This window comes from Ornithorhynchus anatinus, chromosome 17 (assembly GCF_004115215.2).
Source record: "Ornithorhynchus anatinus isolate Pmale09 chromosome 17, mOrnAna1.pri.v4, whole genome shotgun sequence".
NCBI lineage: Eukaryota > Metazoa > Chordata > Mammalia > Monotremata > Ornithorhynchidae > Ornithorhynchus > Ornithorhynchus anatinus.
This window is the reverse complement of record NC_041744.1, coordinates 11,550,063-11,577,364: the sequence shown is the minus strand read 5'-3', so window position 1 is coordinate 11,577,364 and position 27,302 is coordinate 11,550,063. Positions and strand designations below refer to the sequence as shown.

At 43.8% G+C, this 27,302-nt stretch overlaps 1 protein-coding gene and 2 non-coding genes across 3 annotated transcripts in view; 2 read left to right on the top strand and 1 right to left on the bottom strand.

Annotated features, from left to right (window-relative positions):
* The window catches only part of RAD51C (RAD51 paralog C), a 30,423-nt gene extending 11,299 nt beyond the window's left edge, over window positions 1–19,124 (bottom strand). The window contains exons 1-6 of the mRNA XM_001509317.5: window positions 18,868–19,124; window positions 15,622–15,880; window positions 12,793–12,959; window positions 10,627–10,760; window positions 6,206–6,337; window positions 3,386–3,452 (exon numbers count right to left, since the gene is read on the bottom strand). Of these exons, the coding sequence (XP_001509367.2) occupies window positions 3,386–3,452; window positions 6,206–6,337; window positions 10,627–10,760; window positions 12,793–12,959; window positions 15,622–15,880; window positions 18,868–18,985 (877 nt within the window). The 5' untranslated portion in view covers window positions 18,986–19,124. The remainder of the gene's footprint in view (window positions 1–3,385; window positions 3,453–6,205; window positions 6,338–10,626; window positions 10,761–12,792; window positions 12,960–15,621; window positions 15,881–18,867) is intronic.
* A 7,422-nt stretch (window positions 19,125–26,546) lies between these two features.
* LOC114818050 lies at window positions 26,547–26,710 on the top strand. Its single transcript, XR_003765871.1, has one exon. It is a non-coding gene; the product is annotated as a U1 spliceosomal RNA (small nuclear RNA).
* Window positions 26,711–26,779: 69 nt separating this feature from the next.
* MIR1367 (microRNA mir-1367) lies at window positions 26,780–26,915 on the top strand. Its single transcript, NR_034762.1, has one exon. It is a non-coding gene; the product is annotated as a microRNA mir-1367 (primary transcript).
* The last annotated feature ends 387 nt before the right edge of the window (window positions 26,916–27,302 follow it).

Here is a 27,302-nt window from a genome sequence, read left to right as displayed (position 1 = left end):
TATTTTCTGCTCTGGCAGATTTATTACTATGCTAAAATAGCCCGTCAATAGATACAAAATTTACCCTCTAGGTTAATAACAGAAGATTTTTACTTGAATCAATTTATCTTCATACGAGCAATTTAGACAAGCATCCTTGGCAGCCTCTGACCTCAAACTGGGAGGAAAAATGCCAATAAAAAAAATTTCATATTTAAAAATACAACACAATACTTGATCTTTGGAGAGATGAGTCACAGAAATGGAAGTGTCTAAATTTTTCTGTTCCAATAGCTTCATTTCCTCAGATGTAAAATGGCTTTTCATACATTGGATATTCACTCAAAAAACAAAACAAAATCCCAACCACAATTCTCCCCATATCTTCTCACAAACAAGCTATTCTTATAGTTCACTTCACAACCGATATGGCTGCCAAAAACCAGAAAAGCAGAAAAACGTACGAAGAAAAAAGGGCTTTTTCTACATTCACAATTGAAACAAATACGATCCAAATAAAATGGTTTGCTTGTCCTATCAATCCCAACACTCAATTAACCAAGTTGTTGGAGGACAAATATAACACGGAGAAATCAAATCAACAAGTAACACAAAAAGACTCATTTAAGCAGCTTTCAGTCAACCTCCTCCCCTACCAAATCCTTGCAAACAAGGAGCAACAGTAGTGGATTTGAAATTTTCCTTTTTTGATTTTCCCTTCCCTCCATTTTGTTAAGATGATAGTGCAGAGCAAAACAATCAAAAGACAGGCAGCAGGAAAGGTGACGAAAAATGAAGGTTTCCCTGACTCATACCCATGTGAACCTAGCTCTGCCACTCAACAGTGCCACCTTATATTTCTGTAAATTGACAGAGAGAGCTTCATTAATTTCCCCAACTTCCACTTCAGCCCTTCTGTCCCTGACAAGGACAATAATAACAACAGCGGTATCTGTTAAGCACAGGGCTTAGCCTAGTGCTCTGCCCTCTAGACTGCAAGCTCATTATGGGCAAGAAACGGGTCTGCTTATTCTCTTGTGTTATACTCTCCCAAGAGTGTAGAAAAGTGCACATAGTGAGTGCTCAAAAAGTACACTGATTGATTGAAGTAGGCCCTGGATAGATTCTACTGATTTATGGATTTGTTATTTTAACCTTTTATACTTTATTTCACATGAATGCATGTTCCTATCCTTTTGACTGCTTGTCACTCTCATTCCTCTTTTGTTTTTCTTCTTCTGCTCACCTGTTCAAGGTCTAGTATTGATGGCAATTTGAGGAATCAACTAGGTGGGAAAAATTGAGAACTGACTCATTTAACATTCTACTGACACCTGCGCTGATGGGTTTGTTCACACAACTATTTGCATTTTGGCCTTTATTCTGAAGAAAAACGAACACAGTAAAAGAAAATATCTCAGGCATGAGGCTTGTAAAGCTGGAAATTGAAATCTCCCCAAAAAGCCCACCATCTCCATTTGCACTTTTTTTAAAAAAAAACCTCTAAAACTGATGGCAGGATATAAAATAAAGTATTAGCTTAGGCTGGGGTCATTTTTAATTAAGTTAGTTGCTCCTCCTAGTTGACGAAAGAAAAGTAATTTCCTTGGGAAATTAACACACCACTAGTCTGGGGATTCGTTTTTACCAAACATGACAGGCTTCGCTCGTTACAGCTCCAGAAAGCAGAACGACGAACCACCTTTTAATTACAAACAAATAGCCTCCCTCCAGCCCCACCTGCATTTCTTCACTGGAACGAAGTCTGCAATCGGTAGAAAAATCAATGCTAGGTCCTTATTTGTGGGCAAATCTACTAACTCCATCTCTCCCAATGTGCCCTTGACACGTCTGGAAACTAATGGAAGGAAGGCAGAACTAGGTTGGCAGGATTTGGGCAGAATCATAGTTAAGTGCAGGCTAATTTCCCCACCTATTTCTCCAGAGAAGTGGCTAGCCAGGCACTGGACTCTGGTGATTCCAGAGGCACATGGCCTTGTCATTAATCCTAATAATCCCAGGGGCGATTTGGGGCACCCAGACTCCCAATCTATAATGAGCAGTAGAGAAGCAGCATGGTCTAGCGGATAGAGCATGGGCCTGGGAATCCAAAGGACCTGGGTTCTAATCCCAGCTCCCTCACTTGTCTGCTGGGTGACCTTGGGCAAGTTGCTTCACTTCTCTGGCCCTCAATTCCCTCATCTGTAAAATGAGGATTAAGACTGGAAGCCCTGTGTGGGAAATGGACTGTGCAATCTAATTAGCTTGTGTCTACCCCAGCATTTAGTACCGTGCCTTGCACATAGACAGCGCTTAACGAATACCATTAAAAAAAAAAATGAGCCTTGGAATTTGACAGTTACTTCTCCTCTTTCCTGAAAGGAGAGTATGGCTCAATTAGCTTTAGCCCAAAACTCTTAACATGCACAATCGATCAATGGTATTTATTGAGTTCTTATTATGTATAGAGCACTGTATTAAGTGCTTTGGAGAGTACGATACAGGAGAATTAGCAGATAGGTTTCTGCCCATAATGAGTTTATAGCTCACTTCACTTCTCCAGGCCTCAGTTTTCTCTTCTGTAAAATGGGGATTAGGACTGTGAGCCCATGTGGGACATGTCCAATCTTATTAGCTTGTATCTACTCTGGCACTTACCACAGTGCCTGGCACAGAGTAAGAAATGGTTTAACCAATACCATAAAAAAAATAAGGTAAAAAATTTGATTTAAATGCACAATCAACCAGGATACTACACAAAGTATAGAGCTCTGTAAAAATAATAATGTAATTGAGTTGATAGTGCAGCAGTTATTAAACCAGATATTCAAATTATTACTTATATTTTCACTCAGTATTGAAATTGACTAAAGTTGTTGAGAATGTCAGTGACTTAACTAACAATACTTGGAAATAATCCCAAAAGAAGAAAAGCTAAAACAAACCAGGACTGCTGTAGTCTGGATAAGAATAATAATTACTGTGGTATTTGTTAAGCACTTACTGTATGCTAGGTAATGTACTAAGGGCTGGGGTAGGTACAACCAAATCAGGGTGGACACAGTCCCTGTCCCACATGAGGCTCACCGTCTCACTCCCCATTTTAGAGATGAGGTAACTGAGGCCCAGAGAAGTGAAGTAACTTGCCCAAGGTCACAGAGCAGACAAGTGGCAGAGTCGGGATTAGAAACCCAGACCTTTTGACTCCTAGGCCCGTGTTCGATCCACTGCTACTTTGGATCTCATTTCCAGAATAACTCTTTAAGTAACAGTAGCATTTTATTACTTGAGTCACTTGCCTATAATATACCACTACCTCCTAATGTCCTTTTGGGATAGCAGTAATTGTAGTGTAATTCTGCTTTGTGATGAGAAAAAAAAATCACAGCTCAAGCTAATCACTTACCTAAAGCTGGTACCAATATGGACTGATTCTGATCAATCTTTGTGGTCATTTGATTTGTCAAAATTACCTGCATATAAGAGATGAGAAAAATGAACATTTTCTGAAATCAATCCATCAACAGTATTTATTGAAACTTTACTGCGTGCAAAGCACTGTAATGAGTACACCAGAACAAAAGATATATTCCCTTCCACCTAGGAACTTGGATCACATTTCAGTAAATTTTTTAAAAAAAAGTATGATGGGGTAAACATTTTTCTTTTCATACCAGAAGATTTTTTTATTTACAACTATAGATAGAACACCCAATTTCCTCCCAAGAATGAGTACTTGTTTCATAAATACAAAATTATTTTAAACATACTTAATGCAGAATTATATAAAATACAGCCAAATGGTCAAGGGGTTTTTCAAGGGACTAGCTTCAGAGAAATTGAAGGCTTAGAAAAGACTATGGATGCATGACAGAATCTGAAAATGAGAATGAATCAGCGAAAAAAATTAAAAAGGGCTCCAGGATGATTTCCCTATTTATACTAAACTGCTTTTACTTTAACCCCACCTCATGAGCTATACATTTCCAGACAATAGTATCATTTTCATATTTATAAGAAAAACCAGGAATGGGGAAGTGATATTCCAGATGATCAATAAAATCTGTAGAAGGACCTGGAATGGAAAATGGTTGTCCAATACAAATTCAGTGATTAATCCATTTTTTCCATTTTTAAAAATTCAAATACCTTGATTCTTCCTCATTTAAGAGTTGTTCAAATCAAGATTTGGGGTCTTCAAAGAGACCAGAGGTGGCTCATAATCACGGACAAGTCTGTCTTTAAAATTAGGTTCCCAAGCATGGAAAAAATTAACAGGCTAAGAGCCTCTTCGTTTGTAAACCTGTTTCTATTAACCAACACACTTTGAAAGAACTCTTTCACTTTTTCACCCACTTTGCCCTGTGAATGGATAGAAATAGAAATATTGGCCTCTGGCTTTGTTATATAGGGCTGAATAGGCCACTTTAGATGGTGCCCCTAGCAAGTTTGAAAAATGTAATTTCACTATTCCTTTGGAAATATTTAGGCAAATATTAGCTAACCCTAATGTAAAATGGCAAAACAAAAGAAATTCCATGAACAACAGGGTGAGAGATGCAGAAATCTCACGAGAAGCAGCGTGTACAGAACACGACCCCGGGAGTCAGAAGACCTGGGTTCTTATCCCAGATCCGCCACTTGCCTGCTGTGAGACCTTAGACAAGTCGCCTAACTCCTCTGCACCTCAGTTCCCTCATCTGTAAAATGGGGATGAAGACTGAGCTCCAAGTGGAACATGGGCTGTATCCAACCCGATTAGCTTATATTTACCTCAGCGCTTAGTACAATGCCGGCTACAGATTAAGCGCTTAACAGATACCAAAAAAAAAAAAAACTAATAGAAGCAAACTCTAGAAACAGTAAAGTTTCAAACACCATTTTGAGAATACAAAAATAATTTTGTCTTCTGAAAAATCCCTCAACCGTAGCTACAAACAGCAGGTGGTATTGTATGCCATCTACTGGCTATAAAAACTCTCCATTAACAGACTGGAGTGTTGTGATAAATGGGGTGAAAATATTCCAAGGATAGGGTATTAAAGCATTTTATATGACGGAAGAAAAACCCCAACAGAAGAAAATAAAAGCATTTCAAAAATTCTCATTGTTATTTCGGATGTTGGCTCAGCTATTCTTATTTATTACTTGCATTTAAGTGCATGACAGGAGAGCTCAAAGTATTAATGAGAAAGCATGGCCTCGCCCTCTTTTCTAGTGAGTCCAAAGTAGGACAGGGGCCATGTCCTATCTGCTTATATGTACCCCGGTGATTAGTTCAGAGCTTAGCACATGGTAAATATTTAACAAATGCCAAAATTATTAGTAGGACTTGTAAATTTTTGCATTAGGCAACTACCAATGAAAAAAGCCTGTTCAGAGAAAGTTTTCACTTGAGGCCTCTATTCCCTCTTTCAGTTAAAATCCTGGTTCAACTAATTCAGCATATATCATACACCTCCTGTTTTACACACACACACACGCACACACATTGTTCAGTTAATTCAGCATACACCACATACCTTCTGTTTTAAATACACACAAACAGAGAGTTCAGCTAAATCAGCACACATACATATTACACACATATACACACAAAAAAAAACCAAAAAGAGGAAAAAAGTCTACAAAGGTCAGCTTCGTGATCTCATACAGTAAAGGAAACATGCCTCTTAGGTTGTTATGTAGCTTAGTGTAACCAGGTTCCAGAAAGAAAAGGGAGAATTAGAGACCAGAGAAAACCTGCAGTAAAAATTCACAAGCCTTGAGGGGTAAAAACCTGTTTACCTGTCAGTCAATTATATTTATTGAGCATTTACTGTGTGCAGAGCACTGTATTAAGTGCCTGGGAGAGTACAATATAACAAATAGCTGTCCACAACAAGCTTACAGTCTAGAGACTGTACACATATCCTGGAGCTTCTAAGGTTTGCATACTCAAAAAGGATTTAAGAAAAAAATTTTAGAAATTTCCAATCTGCTACTCTAACATTGTCTAACAAATTCATTTGTAAATTCCTTATCAGATTAAATTGTCCAGATAAACTGCACACACGCATATACAAACTTGCTCTCGCTCTTATACTTATCCTTCTCATTAACAATTTAATCAGTTTTAAATTAAATCACTAGGGCACTATTTTGTAATCTCCAGACATCAGTGAACTTCATTTGAACAATATTCTAATTGAGTATGAAACAGTATCTCCCCAGACTATAAACTTACAGCTAATTTGTGATCATTTGCTAGGCTAATCAGTTGCTGGGCCAAGCCATTTAGCAGTCTTGTTCGCAGAGAGAGGTCATCGAAGTCATGGCGAAAAGGGAAGGCGATACCATCCACTACCACCAAGCGCACCTAAATATATAAAGAGAGAATAGCACTATTGGTAAATTATGTGACTGTGTCATTTGCTTTAAAAAAGAGAAACATCCGAAAATCAAAATGCTCAGAAAGAAGGGTCTTTCAGTTCAAGAGAGGGTTCCTAGTTCAGTGTGTTGACATTCCTGTCACTGCAGGCAACACTTCTTGTCTCACGCACCCCTAACCTTGGCCTTACCCTCGACTCGTCTCTTTCAACTCCACGGTCAATCGGTCGCCAAATCCTGTTGGTTCTCCCTTCGACAACATCTTTAAAATCCACTTTTTCCTCTCCATCCAAACTGCTACCACACTGATCCAAGTACTTAGCATGTCCCGCCTTGATTCATTCATTCGTTTATTTATTCAATCGAATGTATTGAGCACTTACTGAGTGCAGAGCACTTTACTAAGTGCTTGGAAAGTATAATTCAGCAACAAATAGAGACAATCCCTGCCCACAACGGGCTTACAGGCTAGAAAACTCCTCCATCAGCCTCTTCATTGACTTCCCTGCTTCCTGGGTCTCCCCACTTCAGTCCATACTTGGCTCTGCTGCCCAGATCATTTAAAAAGAAATTAATAAAAAAAACGCTCCATACACATCTCCTCACTCAAGAACATACAGTGGGTGCCCATCCACTACTGCATCAAAGACACTCCTTACCGTCAGATTTAAAGCCCTCAATCAGCATGCTCCTCTCCAATCTTACCTCACGGATCGCCTACTACAGCCCAGTCCTCACGCTTCCCTGCTGTAGTGCCAGCTTTCTCACTGTGCCTTGATCTCAATCTCACTGCCGATCCCTTTCCCACATCCTCCCTTACACCTGGAATTCCTTCCCCCGTACATACGCCAATCCGCCACTCTCCTCATCTTTAAAGCCTTGTTAAGGTCACATCTCTTCCAAGAGGCCTTCCCCAATCAAGCCCTCTTTTCCCCCATCCCTTCTCCCTTCTGTGACACCTACGCATTTGGATCTGTATCCTTTAAGCACTTAAATACATAGCTGTGTTTCATTTATATTAATGTCTGTCTCCCCCTATAGACTACAAGCTCGTCGTGGGCAGGGAAATGTTTACCAACTTTGTTACATGATACATTTCCAAGAGGTTAGTATAGTTCTCTGCACAGAGTAAGCAAGTGCTCAGTAAATACCACTGATTGACTGACTGTACTTTGAGCTTATCTATCTCACCTCCAACCCCTTGCCCATGTCCTCCCTCTGGTTTAGAACTCCCTCCATCTTCACATAGGACAGACTACCAATTTCCCCACCTTTAAAACCTTATTAAAATCACATTCATCCAGCCAAAAGGGAAAGGAAAAGTGAATGCTAATCTTTGGTTTTCACCAGCACCTAAAAAGAGCATACATCAAGGCAATCTCATATTTCGTGAGGGTGAGGGCGTGTTGCTCTTTACCAAGGTGTGTCACATTGAAAATAACCTATTTGAAGCTGAGGGCTACCATTCTGATCCAAAACTGAGTTTTTGTAGGATTCGCAAATTTAAGGTTTTCCTCTGCAAAATAATTCCTTCAAACAGTAATTTTCAAGATGACTTCCCACAAAGCTTTCATCCTTTGGCTGTTTGCTAAATAGTTTTTTGAGATTCAAAAGAATAAAGAGCCAGGAAACGTCAATCAGAATTTTTAAAATGGCACTTGGGGCTCTATTTTCCACCCAGAAGAAAAGTATCTGTGTTGTGATAGACCCAATATAGTTTTAACCCAATGTAAATTAGACAGAGGAGGCATCTATGGCCAAGTCTACATATGGCAAAAAAAAAAACAAAAAACAACAAATTCAAGCAAACAAAGTAACACAAAACCTCATGTTTCTTAACAGTGTAAGTATTTTGAGTCTTGTTTGCACAGCAATGAGTATTGGATTTGCATTAGAGGTTTTTTTTGTGATTCATACAGAACAGCCAATATTTTGCCTTGTGGAACTTACACAAACAAGGGTAGGTTGCTTTGTTGTTTTGGGGTTTTTTGGGGGGCGGGGGAGAATTTGCATGTTCAGCAAACTGTACTGCAAATGTTTATTTGACACTAGAAATACATTTTGTCCTATGCATATTTGGGTCAAAAACTATTTTTGCTGGGAAAATGATCTCAAACAAAACCGCTAAAAACAATTGCCTGGGGCAGAATTAGCTGAAAAGTGAGTCAGTTCAATCAGTTGATGAATGGTATTTATTGAGCACTTACTGTGTGCACAGCACTGAACTAGGTGGGTCATTCATTCAACAGTATTTATTGAGCGCTTACTATGTGCAGAGCACTGTATTAAGCGCTTGGAATGAACAAGTCGGCAACAGATAGAGACAGTCCCTGCCGTTTGACAGGCTTACAATAACATAACAGAATTGGTAGACGAGTTCCCTGCCCACAACAAGCTTACAATCTAGAGGTTTCAAGTTTAAAGACTTTTTTCATCATAAATGTTTTCCAAGAGAGCAACTAATACTGAACTGATCAGATGCTCAACTGCTAATTGAAAAACAGTTATAACTTGGCCGATCTTTACTTCCTCTGCTTTAAATCTTCCAGGGGGTCTTTCAGAACTACTTTCCAGTTTTAAATAAAATGCTTTATTCTCTGTTAACTCTAATGACAGGATATTTCTTTATAGATATTAATGACAAAATCAAAGACTAAAAGTTGTAACGAAAGTCTCATCTCACAATCAGGAAGCCGAGGCCCAGGTTCCAATTTGCCAAGGGATCCTGCTATCCCTGAAGAAACGACAATATTATCAAGAAGGCCTGGCTATAGAGCAAAAGGAAGCAGTTTTCCCTAGCAGGGACTTGGAGGCTATTTGAAGAGATTGTGGGTCCATTCTAGCAAACAAAGAGATAAGCTCTTTAAGAAATAGACATTGCTTTCCACCTTGACTATTAGGTTTATGGGACTACTGGAGATTTTGCTTTCCCAAACAAGGGAAAAATTCTGTGAACTGCACATTTCTGACAGAGGCAGGGTCCAAAGAACTAAAATATAAAACAGCGTGGCCTAGTAGAAAGAGTAAACTGTAAACTCATTGTGGACAGGGAATGTGTTTATTGTACTCTCCCAAGCACTTAGTACAATGCTCTGCACATAGTAGATGGACTGAGTGTCAGAGGAACTGGGTTCTAACCCCAGCTCCGCCACTTTGCTGTGTGACCTTGGGCAAGTAATGTCACTTCTCCAGGCCTCGTTACCTCATCTGTAAAATGGAAATTAAGACTGAGCCCCACGTGGGATATGGACTGTGTCCAACCTGATTAGCTTGTATCAGCCCCAGCGCTTAGTACAGTGCCTGGCACATAGTATGTGCTTAATAAATACCACAAAAAACCTCCTAAAAATCACTCAACAGAATAAAAATAACAAAGAACTCTAACTCTTCCAAAAATGGTGGTAAGGAAGAAGAGAACCCCAGCCTTGGGATTAATGCTGAATGATGTTTACTTTCCCAAATTTCCTCCCTTCCAATGTTAGCAGTCTGTTCCCCAACAATTTATATTCAGTTCAATCTTCAATCCACAAGAGTCCATACCTACGCTCGGCAGCCGAACTTGAGTGAGCAGAGTCAGAGCTGCTTTGGGCTGCCTTCTATGCAGACAGTAGAGCCCCAGAAGCCATGTTCAACTGAAATTATTTGAGAAAGGAAGATTAGCTTAAAATGGTGGATCCCCACATAATTCCAGCTGCCAGGAGCAGGTGGTGGCCCAAGACATTTCACTGCACTCTTACATGTAGCAGAAAATACAGATTCTAAGAGGGGTAAGGGAAGTGAAAAGCAAGAAAGAAGAGTGTTTTCAGTCAAAATCGAAAAGAGAGTAAGATGGTATCAATTCTCAGAAAAACTGCTTTCCTCTAGATTCGAGCTGTTTTTATTGAGTCTCACCTATTTTGAAGGGATGTGATTTCAGGTGTGGAGTAGAAATGTAGGAAATAAGAATTTAGTGGTGATACCTATGTGTTTTAATCACAAGAGCCTATAGAGCCAAATTTACCCCGGCTCCAAAACACAGGAGAATCAATAAGTTACCTTAAGAAACCGAAAATTGCCGACTACGGGACACATTCAAAGGTGGAAAAATATACTAAAAGTTAACCGATCATTTGCAGAGAACAGAAGAGAAATTCCAGGTGCATCTATTTAGAATGTAAAAAAAGGAAATGTGTGCTGACCTGGTTAAAAAACTCATCTCTCTTTTTTTCGTACTACTGTACTTCTTAAGCTTTCCAAAAGCCTGCAAAAATCAATGGTTTATGCTACTGCAACCCATACCTTTGAATGTTCCGAGAGGAAGTCTGACAGGAGGTAAATCTGTGCCAACAGCTCCGTGTAGTCGTGACAACGAAAATAATAGATATGGGCCAGGATGCTTTCAAGGGAGAAATTCTCCAAGGCTTTTTGTTGCTCTGAAACAAACAGCAATTAGTCCTATGACAATGACTTGCTTTCAACATTTTGTTGGATCGGGAATTGTGGGAAAGAAACCAAAAAACACAACGAACTCTAAATTCTAAAGGAGCATCTCCACCCTACAAAATGTGAATTTTTTTTAGAAGGAAGCAAAATGACTGGGCACCTGTTCTGAGCTTTGTCTCTCCACACACATGGCCTTAGATAAGGTTCAGCACTGTGAGCCAGGAAACCCAGAAAGGAGCCAAATTTTTATTTGAGGGTAGGAGCTAAGTGGGGGCGGGATTGTAGAAGGGGATGAAGATTGGGAGGGGATGGGCTACAAAGAGCTAATGAGTCGGAAGACCCGCCCTTTTGGGGGTTTCTCAGCCCTGCCTAGAAACTCTCAGGTCTTAGAAGAGGCCTGGAATGAGAGAGTTTAGGACTCCAGCTCAGATAACTGGGGACGTACTACCTCCCAATCTTCTAGACTGTAAGCTCATTGTGGGCAGGGAGTGTTTCTGTTTAGTGTTATACTATATTCTCCCAAGCTTTTAGAACAATGCTCTGCATACGGTAAGTGCTCAATAAATACCACCAACTGACTGACCCCTGTTGTCCCGACAGGATGGGCACTTCTGACTCCAAGTCCTATTTTTAGTCATTCCATTGCCTTTTAATGGAACCTGCATAAGCTGTCTCATCTTAATTCCTCATTCTTCCTATTTGCGGCATACGAATAGGTTCTATTATTTGACCTGCTCGCCACTCTCTAGACGATATTTTTCTTTTGCCCATCAAAAACAATTACAGCCAGACCTCAGATGACCAACAAAATCAGTTCCTGAAAACCAAGGCCTAGGTCAAAATCTAGGTTGGAACCAATTTTCTTACAGAAAAAGCATTATAAATAGCGGGGGAAGGAGGGGGCGTGAGGCGGGTTCCTGATCCCCAATCAGAAATCCTTTTTCTTAAACCAAATTTCCCAGAATTGTGGTAGTATTTGTTAAGCACTTACTGTGGCCCCAAGCACTGTACTAAGCACTAGGGTGGATACTAGATCATCAGGCCGAAGACGGTCCCTGTCCCCAAACTGTGAACTCAGTCAATTATATGCACCTATATTGAGTCATCGAGTTTCCACAACAGGGTAGCCAACCTCTTTCCTTAGTAAAAATGGATGTGTGTTGGCCCTCCCTGGGGACCCTACCAGGTAATCAGGATCCTCCCTACTTCCTCCTCTCACTATGTCCCACCTTAAAATGGTCCTCTTCTGCCTCCTGCCATGTCCTGACTTCTAAAATTGTTTCCAATTTTCCATGCCTCTCTCCTACCTCCTGTATCCCCAGTCAATGTGGTCCCAGCTTCTCCCCATCTGGTGCCACTTTCTGAAAAGTATTTTTAAACTTGTTTCTCAATCAGGCCATCCCCTTCCCCAGCTGCTGTTAACAAGGCTGCATGAAAAGCAATGTGCTGTAAAAACCCTTCAAAAACAAGCCTGGCAAGAGTAGAGGGAAGGAAGCAGAATATTCCCAGGAGCTACTGTGACATTTTGGGAGGAGCTAGGATAGTATTGGCTAATTTGGGGAAAGCCCCACCCACCTGGTGGATAGGGCCGAGTTCTTAGGGAGAGCTCGGAGAGAGAGCCCTGTTTTTTGGAGGAAGTTTTATAGTATTTGTTAAGCGCTTACTATGTGCCAAGCACTGTACTAAGGACTGGGGTAGATACAAGCTAATCAGATTGGAGACGGGGCCTTTCCCACCTGGCACTCACAGTCTTAATTCCCATTTTACAAATGAGGTAACTGAGGCCCAGAGAAGTGAAGTGACCGGCCCAAGGTCTCACAGCAGACGAGCGGCAGCGTGGGATTAGAACACAGTTCTTCTGACTCCCAGTTCCCAGGTCCTGCTATGGAGCGGGAACGTGTCTACCAGCTCTACCGTACTGTTCTCTCTCAAGCACCTAGTAAAGTGCCTGAAACCCCAGGAAGCGAATACCTCTGATTGATTGATTGATTCTGCCGTGTTGAAAATTTAACTTTAACTCACCCTCTTCCAGATGTGATTCTGCAACAAGCTGGAGGTGCTGAATACAGGCAGTGGCGATAGCTTCCACTCGATCCACCAGAAAACTTCCCTCTGTGTCAATGAAAACTGCTTCGCCTGCCACTCCACCAAAGCATTCCGGTATCTGTACATCAACTGCCAGCTGAATACTACAGAGAAAAGGCAAAACCAAAAAAAGACCACTGAAAGATGTGTAAGAAACACATTTAAAGCACGCTTTAAAGCCCTAAATCAGCTTGCCCCCTCCTACCTCACCTCACTTCTCTCCTACTACAACCCAGCCCGCGCACTTCGTTCCTCTAATGTTAACCTTCTACTGTACCTCAGTCTCATCTATCTCGCCACTGACCTCTCGCCCCACATCCCACCTCTAGCCTGGAACGCCCTCCCTCCTCATATCCCACAGATAATTGCTCTCCCTCACTTCAAAGCCTTATCGAAGGCACATCCCCTTCAAGAAGCCTTCCCTGACTAACCTCCTCTCCTCTTCTCCCATTCCCTTCTGCGTCAGCCTGATTTGTTTCCTTCATTCATCCTCTCTCCCAACACCATAGCACATAAGTATATATCTGTAATTTATTTATGAATATGAATGTCTGTCTCCCATCTAGACTGTGAGCTCATTGTGGGCAGGGACTGTGTCTATTGTACTGTCCTCTCTCAAGCGCTTAGTACAGTGCCTTGCACACAGTAAGTGCTCAATAAATATGATTGAACAAATGAACAAATCCTATATCACTATTAAGGAATGCCACTAACAGAATTCTTCACCCCTTTGCTACTTATTTTACTGAATTAAACACTCTACCATTAAGAAACACATAATTCGAGATCGAGCAAAACAGTGAACCTGCAAAGAAGAGCAGTGCTACACCTAGACTGACACCAAGGACCTCCGCACAAGTTTCCTACTACCCCAACTCTGCCTGCCTTAACGTGCGTTGTGCTAAACTAGTTAAAAAGCTACAACATACTCGCATTGTGGGAATAATGCTGATTCTTTCGTGTTTATCCCAACTGCATGATAAAAAATATATTTTGACTTCCCTGAGACCTGAAGTTCATTGGACTGGCATTAAGTATATAGGTAAATTTATCCCAACTGTACATTATTTATATTCAGAGATTCTCTGGGCTCTGTGAGAACTACCTCAGTGCTCCAGTAGAGTGCCTATCACATAGTAAGTCCTTAACAAATACCATTTAAAAAAAACTAAAAAACTACCAAATCACTTGAATTTTAGGTTTCTCTTTGTCTTTATGTTTCTTCTGTTTATTTAATTTATGGCTTTCATGTTTTAGCTGACTAGAGAGCAGTTTTTTGAACCCCCTGCTAACCTTCTCGCTGTACCCTGATCTCATCTACCTTGCCGCCAACCCTTCACCCACGTCCTGCCTCTGGCCTGGAACACCTTCCCTCCTCAAATACAGATGACAATTACTCTCCCCCGCTTCAAAGCCTTATTGAAGGCCCATCTCCTCCTAGAGGCCTTCCCTAAACTCTCTTCCTTTTCTTCCACTCTCTTCTGCGTTTCCCTGACTTGCTCCCTTTATTCACCCCCCGGCCCCTCACCCAGCCCCACAGCACTTATATACCTAGCTATAACATTATTTTTTAATGTCTGTCTCCCCGCCGCCGATTGTAAACTCAGGTGAGCAGGGTCTATGTCTGTTATACTGCTATACTGTACTCTCCCAGGCACTTAGTACAGTGCTCTGCACACAGTAAGTGCTCAATAAGTACCCTTCAGGTCTTTCCATAAGCCACAGGTGAGGTACTGAAAAGAACCCCACTTCACTACGGTTGACTGTGTTCCAAGACCACTTTCTTTTCATCTTTGTTGCTTGTTGATATTGTGTTTGCCTCACAGGTGGCACTGATGGAATTGTTCTACAAATTGAATGTGACATTTGGGTTAGGTCCACTTACTTCAATAAGGCACCACACTGTTGAAGAGCAGTTAGCGCTTCAACAGTGTGGTGCCCTATTGAAGTAAGTGGCAGACCAAAGTGACCACCCAAAATCATTCATTTAGTGGTGGCACTCATTAAGTGCCCACTATGTGCAGTGCACTGTACTAAGCACTCGGAAGAGTCCAGTACAACAGAATTGGCAGCCTTGTTCCCTGCTCACAAGGAGCTTACAATTTTAGAGGCATTCAGTGGCAAGCTTTCAGCTCTGGGGAGTTGATACATAAAGAAAAGTACAATGAGCACAAATGCAGAACCAGTGAAAAACACCTAAACACACAGAAACAGAAATAGCATGGACTAGTGAATAAATCACAGGCCTGGGAGTCGGAGGACCTGTGTTCTAATCCCGGCTCTACTACTTGCCTGCTGTGTGACCCAGGGCAATTCACTTCACTTCTCTGTGCCTCACTTTCCTTAGCTGCAAAATGAGGATTCATTACCTGTTCTCTCTTCTACTTAGACTATGAACCCATTTGGGAAAGGGGCTGTGTCCGACCTGATTAATTTGTATCTACCTCAGAGCTTAGAACAATGCTTGACACAAAGTGCTTAATAAAAAGTATTTTAAAAAACCCAGAAAAATGAAGATGACACTAAAAAATTGTAAAAATGCTAAGTTATACATGAAAATAAAAAAGTTGTGCTTACTGATTAAAATAGAGGATGAGCAGCAACTGAAATAACTGAGTGGATTCTGGACACAAAATTCAACTTGACAATGACATTCTCTGATGTTAAGAAACGGTTTTCTTTTACCAATCCAAAACCTCCAGATACATATTCATTAGAACCTAAAAGACTAATAAATACAATCCATATTTACAATTTTTTTTTTACCATAACTGTGTTTTTCCAACACCAGGACCACCACAAATTTCTGTTGTTTTGGTGAGGGGTATTCCTCCTCCCAGAATATTATCCAGAGCTGAACAGAAAGTAATTATGAAGCCTTGAGTGTGTTCTTGCTCAAGAAGTTCCAGGGCTGTATATTTATTTCCTGATTCTGATGCACATGACGATTTTGGCATATGTGACACACATTCTCGTCTTATAATCTGCAGTGTTTCCAATGCATCCTCTTTAGAAATTCCAATTTCTGAAAGTCAAAAAGAAAACATTTTATTTTAGGTAACAAAGTAATGGCAACATTTCTCGTCTTTCCTCATAACTGCATACCAAATAATCTGGTAAACAACGTAATAGGTTTTATGAAAACAGTGTTAAATAAAAGAGAGCTAAAAGAAGTAATATTTCCCATAGGAAACTCTCAAGTGTTTTCATTCCCAAAATTTAAAAAAATGGCAAAGTAATCTATTTTAAAGCTATGCAAAATAAAGTCATGCTTCCTGACTGCCTAGAAATTTGGAAGTCACAGCCTGCCCATGTAGAGTGGCTGACTGCACTACATTCTACATTTAAAAACTCTCAGAGACAGATTTAAATAAGAGTAAGGATTTGCAAGAGGAGTTTAGAGATGCAATGAGTTGAGGGTGGGGGTGATTATACCCTCAACTCCAGGTGCCCAAAGATGCCAGCTCTCTTTTCCTGGGCAACTACAGATGTATGGCATAGTGGACAGAGCATGGGCCTGGCAGTCAGAAGGTCATAGGTCCTAATCCTGGCTCTGCCACTTGTCTGCCATAACTAATTAACTAAGAGGTTTAAGCATGCAGCTCTGTGAAAGTGATTCCCTGCTTTCCCTACCCCAGCCCTACCTGCCTGCCAGGTACTTTGGTTAGTAATAATAACTGTGGTATTTATTAAGTGCTTACTATGTGCCAAGCACCATTCTAAGTGCTGGGGTAGAGACAAGGTAATCAGGTTGGACACAGTTCCTACCCCACATAGGGCCCTCAGTCTTAACTTCTCTGTGCTTCAGTTTCCTCATCTGTAAAATGGAGATTAAGTGATTTGCCCAAAGTCACACAGCAGACAAGTGGCAGAGCCGGGACTAGAACCCAGGACTTTCTGACTCCTGGACTCTAACCTCTAGGGAACGCTGCTTCTCCAATATTTATTTTTTTAAAATTATTAAAAATAACTATAACAAGCCGATCCTGTAAGGAAAGAAGAGCGAGAAGCTATTAAGGCAGCTTTTCCCCTCTGACATTTAGAATGTTGGCAAGCTGTGACTCTGGGGACAGCCCCACTTGGGCAGTGAGGAACCTGAAACTGTTCCCTTCAACCTATGTAATAGCCTGTAGCTTTTGTGGTTAGTGTTATCACTGTTATTAATTTGCTCTTTTTCCTTATCATTTATCTAATTCTTTCCTTTATCATTTATCTCATTCTTTATTATGTTCTGTCCATTGCCTCCTCCACCCCACTGCTTTTAGAGCAGCAGGCTTACTTCGGGTCAGGTTCGGGTCTGAATTAGTATTTCCAGAGGGAGCCTGATCTAGTAGAATAAACAAGGAAAGGCGTGAGAATAAGAGGATTTGGATTGTAGCTCCAGCTCTGCCACGGGCCTACTGAGTGAGCCATATGGAGGACAGAGACTGGGTCCAATCTGAGCACTTTATAACTACTCCAGCGCTTAGTACGGTGCCTGGCATATAGTAAGTGCTTAACAAATAGCGCACACAGAGAAAAAGAGCTGAAGAGTGACAAAATATATTCCACTTTCTGAATGCTGGTCTGACATCTCTCATGCTAAGTGTGCCACCTTGGGGCATTACAATTACTTGGCATATTATCTGGAACAACCAACTTCCAGACAGGCGGGAAGCTTCTCTGCTAAAAATGGAAATCCTTGGCTCTTTTCATTAAAAGAAAGCAAAACAAAACAAAACAACAATCTTAGACTCTACAGTGGGCTACCTGCCAAACAAAACCATGCAGAACCCAAAAAGTCCTGCCTTAAGAGGACTAAAAATATCCTAATAACAATGTTGGTATTTAAGCATGTACTATGTGCAGAGCACTGTTCTAAGCACTGAGGTAGATAGAGGGTAATCAGGTTGTCCCACGTGGGGCTCATAGTCTTAATCCCCATTTTACAGATGAGGTAACTGAGGCATAGAGAAGTTAAGTGACTCGCCCACAGTCACACAGCTGACAAGTGGCAGAGCCGGGGTTCAAACCCATGACCTCTGACTCCCAAGCCCGGGCTCTTTCCACTGAGCCACACTGCTTCTCACATTGCCTCTCTAATGGATGGGGCAGGGTGGCCTGGTGGAAAGAGCACAGGCTTGGATGTCAGAAGACCTAGATTCTAATTCTGTCTCTGCCACTTGCCTGATTTGTGACCTTGAGCCAGTCATTTCACTTCTCCGTGCCTCAATTTCCTCATTTGTAAAATGGGGGTTAAATCCTATTCCTTCCTCCCTAGACTGTAAACCCCATTTGGGACAGGGCCTGTATCCATACTGATAATCTTGTAGCTACCCCAACGCCTAGAAAAGTGCTTGGCACATAGTGCTGAACAAAAAACTGTAATTATCCTCTCCTCCTCCCAATTAGAGGCTTCCCCCAACCGCTTAGATTTTGATTTCCATAAAGTAGGTTCAGGTCCATCCCAACCCGTGCTTGAGTTGTTTGGAAATCGCATCACTTAGTCTAAATGAAAAAGCAATACCGATGTGGAGCGACCTCATTGGCGACGAAAGTAAAAACTCCGCGATAGACTTCATGTTAGTTTCGGGAGTTTTTCCCCAAACTTTAGGAGCACGGAGCTGAAACCAGAGAGCTAAGGAAACCAGGGTAGGGGGGCTGCAGGTGGAGAGGAGGGACGAGAATCAGGTGGTGTTTTGTTTCTTGGTGGGGAGAGAAAGGGACTCCTGAGAAGCAGCGTGGCCTAGTGCTAAGGACAAGAGTCTGGGAGTCGGAGGCCCTGGGTTCTAATTCTGTCTTCGCCACCTGTCTGCTGTGAGATTTTAGGCAAAAAGTGACCTCACTTTTCTGTGCCTCAGTTCCCTCGTCTCGGTAAAATGGGGATTCAACGCTTCTTCTCCCTCCTGCTTAGACGGCGAACCCCAAGTGGGCCCTGCTTAGCTTGTCTCTGTCCCCCGGCGCTCGGCACAGTGCTTGGCACACAGTAAAGTCTGCCCCCCCCCCCCCACACACACACCCGGGTATTATTACCTTTATTGAGGTCGGAAGGACTGACGTGGAGCAGCTCCTCGGCCGTCTGGAAGCCCGCGGCCACCAGCTTCGCCCGCACGGCGGGGGCCACGGGGAAACTGCCCACGTCTCGCTGCATTGGGAGGCGGGGGGGCCCAGCCCAGCCCCGCGGACCCCCGCGGCCACATCGACCGACAGACCGGCCGTTTGACTCGGAAAAAGGGCAGTCAAGCGACGATGCAGAAAGGGAAACTTCGGCCGCTTTGGGCGCGCAAGCGCAAAGCCCTCCGCCGCCCGAAATCCCGAGCGGGGCGGGACCTCCGGGGGCGGGGCGGAGAGGATGACACCTCCTCCAGGAGGCCTTCCCAAACTGAGTCCCTCCTTTCCCTCTGCTCCTCCTCCCCTTCATTCATTCAATAGTATTTCTTGAGCGCTGACTCTGTGCAGAGCACTGTAGTAAGCGCTTGGAATGGACAATTGGGCCACAGATAGAAACCATCCCTGCCCAATGACGGGCTCACCAGTAATGATGCGATCTGTGAAGCAAATAGTAATAATGGACGTGATAGTATCTGTGAAGCGAATAATAATAATTCATTCATTCAATAGTATTTATTGAGCGCTGACTCTGTGCAGAACACTGAACTAAGCGCTTGCAATGGACAATTGGGCCACAGATAGAGGCCATCCTTGCCCAATGACGGGCTCACCAGTAATGATGCGATCTGTGAAGCAAATAGTAATAATGGACGTGATAGTATCTGTGAAGCAAAGAATAATAATTCATTCAATAGTATTTATTGAGCACTGACTCAATAGTCAGTGCTCAATAAATACTATTGAATGAATTATTATAGTGCAGAGCACTGTACTAAGCACTTAGAATGGAAAATTCGGCAACTGATAGAGACTATCCCTCTGCAATAACGGGCTCACAGTCTTCCCATTCCCCCCTCTCCCGCCCTCTCCTCTTCCCCCTTCCCCTCCCTTCAGCACTGTGCATATTTGCAGATCTTATTTATTACCCTATTTTGTAATGAGATGTATATAATACTAATAATGGCATTTGTTAAACGCTTACTATGTGCAAAGCATTGTTCTAAGCGCTGGGGAGGATACAAGGTGATCAGGTTGTCCCGCTTGGGCTCACAGTCTTCATCCCCATTTGACAGTTGAGGGAACTGAGGCCCAGAGAAGTGAAGTGACTCGCCCAAAGTCACATAGCTGACAAGCGGCGGAGGCGGGATTTAATAATGTTGGGATTTGTTAAGCGTTTACTATGTGCAGAGCACTGTTCTAAGCGCTGGGGTAGATATAGGGTAATCAGGTTGTCCCATGTGAGGTTCACAGTTAATCCCCATTTTACGGACGAGGTAACGGAGGCGCAGAGAAGTTAAGTGACTTGCCCACAGTCACACAGCTGACAAGTGGCAGAGCCGGGAGTCGAACCCATGATCTCTGACTCCAAAGCCCAGGCTCTTTCCACTGCGCCACGCTGCTTCCCCTGAACCCATCACCTCTGACTCTCCAGCCCGGGCTCTTTCCACTGAGCCGCGCTATATCTCTGTGATTCTATTTATCTTGATGTCTGCGCCAGACTGCTTTTGTTCTTTTTGCTCCCCCGTTTAGACCGTGAGTCCGTTGTTGGGCGGGGATCGTCCCTATGTTGCCGAATTGTACACTCCAAGCGCTTAATACAGTGCTCTGCACATAGTAAACACTCAATTAATAGAATTGAATGAACGGATGAATGAATGAATGACACGAGGAAGAGAGCGGCAGGGCGGGGAGGGGCGGAGAGAGAAAAGGAGGGGAGGGAGAGGCGAAGAAAATGACACGAGGAACAGAGCCGGGCCCCGCCGCCATGCTGCAGGGCCAAGCGCCTCCCCACAACGTGTCGCCCAGCGGAGGCGCTTTTTACGCCCCGATCCTCCCCACGATGACCCGGCAGAAGCGGACATATCCTTCCTCCGGCCAGGGGCTTTTGAGTGGACAAGTGGCGGCCCTGGGATGCTGCCCATCACACCGTGATGACCCGGGAGGAGTGGACGTGTCCAGCCTCCGGCCCGGAGCCTTTAGGTGGGCAAGAAATGGCCCGGGGGTGAGGACTGCTGCGAGCTGGGTGGGGCTGTAGATGGTATGTCTTAAGCGATTACTATGTCCTAAGCGTTGGGGTGGATAGAAGTTCATTTTTAAGGGCACAAAAGAGGGAACCGAACCCCCATTTTTAAGAGCACAAAAGAGGGAATTGAACCCCCGTTTTTAAGGGCACAAAAGAGGGAACTGAATGCCCATTTTTAAGGGCACAAAAGAGGGAAGTGAATCCCCATTTTTAAGGGCAAAAAAGAGGGAACTGAATCCCCATTTTCAGTGGAAAGAGCACGGACTTGGGAGTCAGAGGTCATGGGTTCGAATCCTGGCTCTGCCACTTGTCAACTGTGTGACTCTGGGCAAGTCACAACTTCCCTGTGCCTCAGTTCCCTCATCTGTAAAATGGGGACGAAGACTGTGAGCCTCACGTGGGACAACCTGATTACCCTGTATCTACCCCAGTGCTTAGAACAGTGCTCTGCACATAGTAAGCGCTTAACAAATACCAACATTATTATTATTATTTTAAGGGCACTGAGGCACAAAAGAGGGAACGGCTTGCCCTCGATCACCCAGCAAGCAAGCGAGGGAGCAGGGATTCATTCATTCTTTCATTAGTATTTATTGAGCGCTTACTATGTGCAGAGCACTGTACAAAGCGCTTGGAATGTACAAATGGGCAACAGATAGAGACAGTTGCTGCCCTTTGACGGGCTTACAGTCTAATCGGGGGGGACAGGCAGACAAGAGCAATGGCAGTAAATAGAGTCAAGGGGAAGAACATCTCATTAAAACAATGGCAAAGAAATAGAATCAGGGTGGTGGACATCTCATTAAACAAAATAAATAGGGTGATGAAGATATATACAGTTGAGCGGACGAGTACAGTGCTGAGGGGGTGGGACGGGGGAGGAGGAGAGGGAAAGGGGGGAGAAGAGGGTTTAGATGCGGAGGGGTTAAGCGGGGGTAGAGGGAGCAGAGGGAAAAAGGGGGGATCTGAGCATCCCCGCCCTCCGGCTCCCCACCCCGTGCTTAATCCTCCAAACTACAATGCGTCTCAGAACGCCAAGCCCCGGGTGGCTCCGCTCGGCCACCAACCGTTCGTCGACGGCCCCCCGCTGAGGGCGGGACAGGGCCGGGCCCGGTGGGCCGGAGGCGCCATGGCCGACGCCCGACGCCCGTTGGCGCCTTTTCCCGCCCTCGCAAAGGACTGTGGGTCCGCGCGTCTCCTCCCCGCGGACGGCGAGGCCCGCCATGACACCTGCCCCATCGCCGGCCCCGGCCGCGCCCCGGCGCTGACCGACCCGACGCCGACCGACCCCATCACCGGAGAAAGCAAGTATCCTTCAAGCCGCGCTCACGCCGGCTCGCCCGGGGTCGGGTGAAGGGGCCCGGGGAGGGGCGGCCCGACCACCTCGGGGCCGCCCTTTTTGGCCCCCTCAGGAAGGACCAGACGGAAAAACAGCCAGGGCGGGAGGACGGGCCCTCCGGGGCAGGCCCTAAATTCATTAAGAAGAAGAATGTTGGTATTAGTAAGCGCTTACAATGTGCCGAGCACTGTTCTAAGCGCCGGGGGAGATCGAGGGTCGTCAGTTTGTCCCACGGGAGCCCCCCAGTCTTCATCCCGATTAGACTGTAAGCCCGTCAAAGGGCAAGGACTGTTTCTATCTGTTACCGATTTGTACATTCCAAGCGCGTAGTACAGTGCTCTGCACATAGTAAGCGCTCAATAAATTCTATTGAATGAATGAATCCCCATTTGACAGATGAGGTCACTGAGGCACCGAGAAGTGAAGCGACTTGCCCCAAGTCACTCAGCCGACACGTGGTGGAGCCGGGAATAGAACCCTCTCACTTCTAAACCCCTGCTCTTTCCACTGAGCCACACATTCATTCGAGAGTATTTCTTGAGTGCTTAACTATGTGCAGAACACTCTCCTTAGCGCTTGGAATGGACAGTTGGGCAACAGATAGAGACCATCCCTGCCCAACAGCGGGCTCACAGTCTAAAAGGGGGGGATGTCCATTCCGTCTGTCGAAGACGGTGGTGGTCTGGGGGATTTCGTTGAGGGGGTGAAAAGCCGATTGGGTTTAAAAAAAAAAATAAGAAAAGTAGAAGTTCCACAGCCCCATTAGCCCTAAACTTGGACAGCAGGGCACAGCAGGGAGAAGTAGATCGTGTGGCACTGAAGAAGAGACTCGCTGATGGACGCTCCCTTCAGGGGTGACTCACGGTGGAGCCTCGGTTCTCGAAACTTTGGGCCAAGCCCTCGCCCAGACGAATTGGTTGGCATCAGAGAATTATGAACAGGAGTGTACTTTCAGAGTAGAAACCTTTACGGACTGGAAATACGAGGTCCAGACCAGTTCAAAATTCTTCCTCCAGGCACATCATATTGGTCCTGAAGTGAACAACTCAGGAAAACCCTCAAATCTGTGGAATTTCTGTGTGTGTTACAGTCCTGTAACGCACTGTGGCATGCCTCCCTGGCTTGGAATTTTTCCCAAATGAGGATGCCCCTGAGAAAACCGGTAGCCCTCCGAGACCACGTGAGCCCATGTTCATGTTGGTTCCACCCAGACCCACTGCACTTGGAAGCCTCACATGGATTATCAGCCTCACCCTCAATTTTCAAGTCAAAATATCCAAAAGATAGTCACGAGGTGTTGTTCCCCTCCCCACTCCCAGCCACCACATTCTATCATAGATCCTCAGAGCAGCACACTGGCTCTTTCCAAGAGACCAAGGTGTAAACTAGTTCTCCCATCTGTAATTCAGCCAAGCAATATAGGAGGTCAAATAAAAACTGTTCCAAAAATAATACCTACAAAGTGTTTACAATGAGCATCTACCTACTCTCCACACAACCCCAAATCCCAGCCAGCTTCAGCCACTGTAGAAGTCCTGAAGAGTCAAAAGGAATGCTATCCTTCCTGAATGGCAATATAAATACGTTCTAGTGGCACCGATTGGAAGAAATGCTGTATGTTATCTTTTAAAAGTCAACTATTTTCAAGCAGTTCCTACTGTTGGAAGAAGCTAGAGGCTATCTTGAAGTAGCAAATTGTTTTTTAGTAGCCAAAGACCTTTGTAAATTGGCAGAATAGTTTTCCTGTGCTGCAGATGAAGTGTTCTTGTAAATTTGCCCACTGTCTACTTGGTACTTTAGAGTGGGGTAGACCCAGAGAGAAATCCACCTGCTTAAAATATTAAATGTACTTTAATTCACTTGGGCTTATTGTTTATAGTAATGTTCATGCCTTCAAGTAGACAAAGACGAAGAACAACAACAAAAAAAATAGGTGTCTTCCCCATTTAGAATGTAAGCTCAGAGTTTCCAATTTGGGTAGCTTTCCCTGACTTTTATTAGGTGTAATGCTTTGTTGATGGGAGAGTGCACAGTAAATCGAAAGGCAGTGGAGATCTTGAAAGACTGAGAGGTTATGTCATAATAATAAAAACAAAAATGATAATACATGTTAAGTGCTTACTGTGTGCCATAAAGTGTTCTAAGCATTGGGGTAGATACAGGTTAATCAGATTGGACATAGTCCCTTTCCTACATGGTGCTCACAGTCTAAGTAAGAAGGATATCATGGATTAGAGGGTGTTTTCATGGCTCCTGAAATGTGTACTAGGTTTTCAGTAAACCAAAAAAAACCAAAAACCAAAACTGCAGAATCAGAACCCACAAAAACTTGTGCTTGGGTACTAACGTAGTGAAAATGTTTGGAAGAGGACCGAGCATATGGTAAGCAAAGGAGGTGTAGATGCCATGCTAAGGTCAAGATAGGAAATTCTTATTGGTGGCAGAATGGGGTGTTGCATTTGATGGCAGGCAATAATCCTGAATTTCCGTCGGGGTACTATGAAACCCCCAGCCTTTTATGTGTGTTGTCCGGCCGTGGTGTCGTGTCCTGTGGCTAAACATTCATACATACAGCATGGCTCAGTGGAAAGAGCACGGGCTTTGGAGTCAGAGGTCATGAGTTTGAATCCCAGCTCTGCCACTTGTCAGCTGTGTGACTGTGGGCAAGTCACTTAACTTCTCTGTGCCTCAGTTCTCTCATCTGTAAAATGGGGATTAAGACTGTGAGCCCCACGTGGGACAACCTGATTCCCCTGTATCTACCCCAGTGCTTAGAACAGTGCTCGGCACATAGTAAGTGCTTAACAAATACCAACATTATTATTATTATTATCTGACCCCCTGCGCTCTGGCTGTGCTAATCCCTGTGATTTCCCCAATTGAGGGAAACTGAACCAGATAATTTGGGGTACTGAGAAACTGCACCGTGACACCTTGTTCTAAAGGTACATATGGGTATTTTGTTTAAATGACAAGTTCTTATGGGATATGAAGTCATTCATTTCTGGGCACAGCTGCCAGTGTTTTAACAACGCTTTAGTTTAAGAAATTGAGACTAAGGGACTCAGCACTTAGGTTGTATATTTGGGTTCTGCTGTGTGCCATCTCTTCTAGTAAATCAATCAATTGTATTTATTGAATCCTAACTATGGGCAAAACACTACTCACCAATTGGGAGATTACACTGTAACAATAAGCAGACACATTCTCTGCCCACAACAAGCTTACAGTCTCTTTTTTCGTTTATGATCTTTTGAGATTGGGAGTTTTGAAGATTGAGCATGTGCAATTAAGAATAAATAGAAGGAAAGTGTGGAGAAAGGCATAAGGAAGAGTCTGGCCAGTGATGTCAGCAATTGAGTTTATGAGCTGTGTAGGAGAGCCTTGTGCATACTGGGAAGTGCTTCTGCCATATTTTCAATATTGTCATTTAAGTGACTTTGCAGAGAAGGGCGGCATTTTACTCGTAAATGTAGTGAATAGACCTCCCCTTAGCAAATTCATCATGAGGTTGTAGTGTGTCTGTGCACAGGCTATTGAGCAATTGTGGAGGAGTTAACTCTCACCGACCATGTTCACTTAGGTGTTTTTCCCAAGGTGAGGTTCAGCCATCGCACTCCGGAGATTTCCCCAGATGGTGGAAACCTCGACTGAATAATTTGTGGCAGTGAAGAATTGCGTTCGCGCGCTACCCTGACGTGGTTTGAAGGAAAGATTTTCCATTACCTGGGAATCTCTATGACATTTCCCGGCGGATTAATTTAGCTTGGAGATTTTATTTAAAAGAGGGATCACATTTCGGTCGTAGTGGAATTTGGCCGAGGTATTGTGGGTTAAGCAATTCGTGCTTGGGTGGCTCGATTTGCGCCTTCTTTAGTGTCATCCAGTTACTTCTATTAAGGTTGGGAGGCTTAAGGAAGGAGAGGGAGAGAAAGGTACTGCGCATGCGCCTTAAGGGGTGTTGGGGGGGGGAAGCTGAAGGCCCCGCTGGGTGACGTCAGCGACAAGGGCGGGGACATGGTGAGGCGGCAGCGCTGTGCATCCTGGGAAATGACCTGCCAATCTTCTCATTAACGCGATTTACGGACTTTGCAGAGAGCAGCAGCCGCTCTCTCTTAGCGATAGTTTACTACAGTTCCATAGCAAATGGCCTATGAGTTTAGCCGTTCCGTGTCGTAGCAGACGTATGCCCACAGCGTCCTACTGATCATGGCGTCCCACCCGGGAGCTTTCCAACTCATACTTACCTGGCAGGGGAGACACCATGATCACGTAGGTGGTTTTCCCAGGGTGAGGCTCCGCCATTGCACTCGGGCTGTGCTGACCCCTGCGATTTCCCCAAATGCGGGAAACTCGACTGCATAATTTGTGGTAGTGGGGGACTGCGTTCGCGCTCTCCCCTGGTGTACTGTTGAAAAGAAGATTGATTTGATTTTATTTGAAGAGACAGCGAGCTGACTGTTAGTTTCTGTTACAACGGGTGGAGTATTCCGAGCTAACAATAGTTTTATGGTAGAGGTCGAGTCCGTTTTTCTGACATAACATAGCGAGGTTTGGGTGTTGCGGAAGAAACCAGACTTTTACTTCTTGGCTGAGCTATTTGTTGTGGGATTTTAAACGCATCACAAAAATATTTTTTATCTTTCTTATCTAATCTGTAAATCCCAATTTCGACTACACGGAACCTGATGAGTTTTCATCTATCCTGGCGCTTAATATTAGTGTCAGTGTGGAACAAGTAAACCCCCACATAAAGCTTTTTTTTTAGGTTTGGTGGGTTAGAGGGGTTTTAAGGAGAAAGAAACTAAGGACAGGGTTGTTGAGCACGCGCTGAAAGTTTCACTTTCATTTTATATTATCTGTGTGTTTTCAAATAATGATCCATTTCCACTTTCTGTTGCAGGATCAGTGACCGTTTAAGACTTTCATTCGGTCAGTCATGGAATTTATTCGTATTAATCAAGTGGTTGGTGTGTGCAGAGCACTGTGATCAGC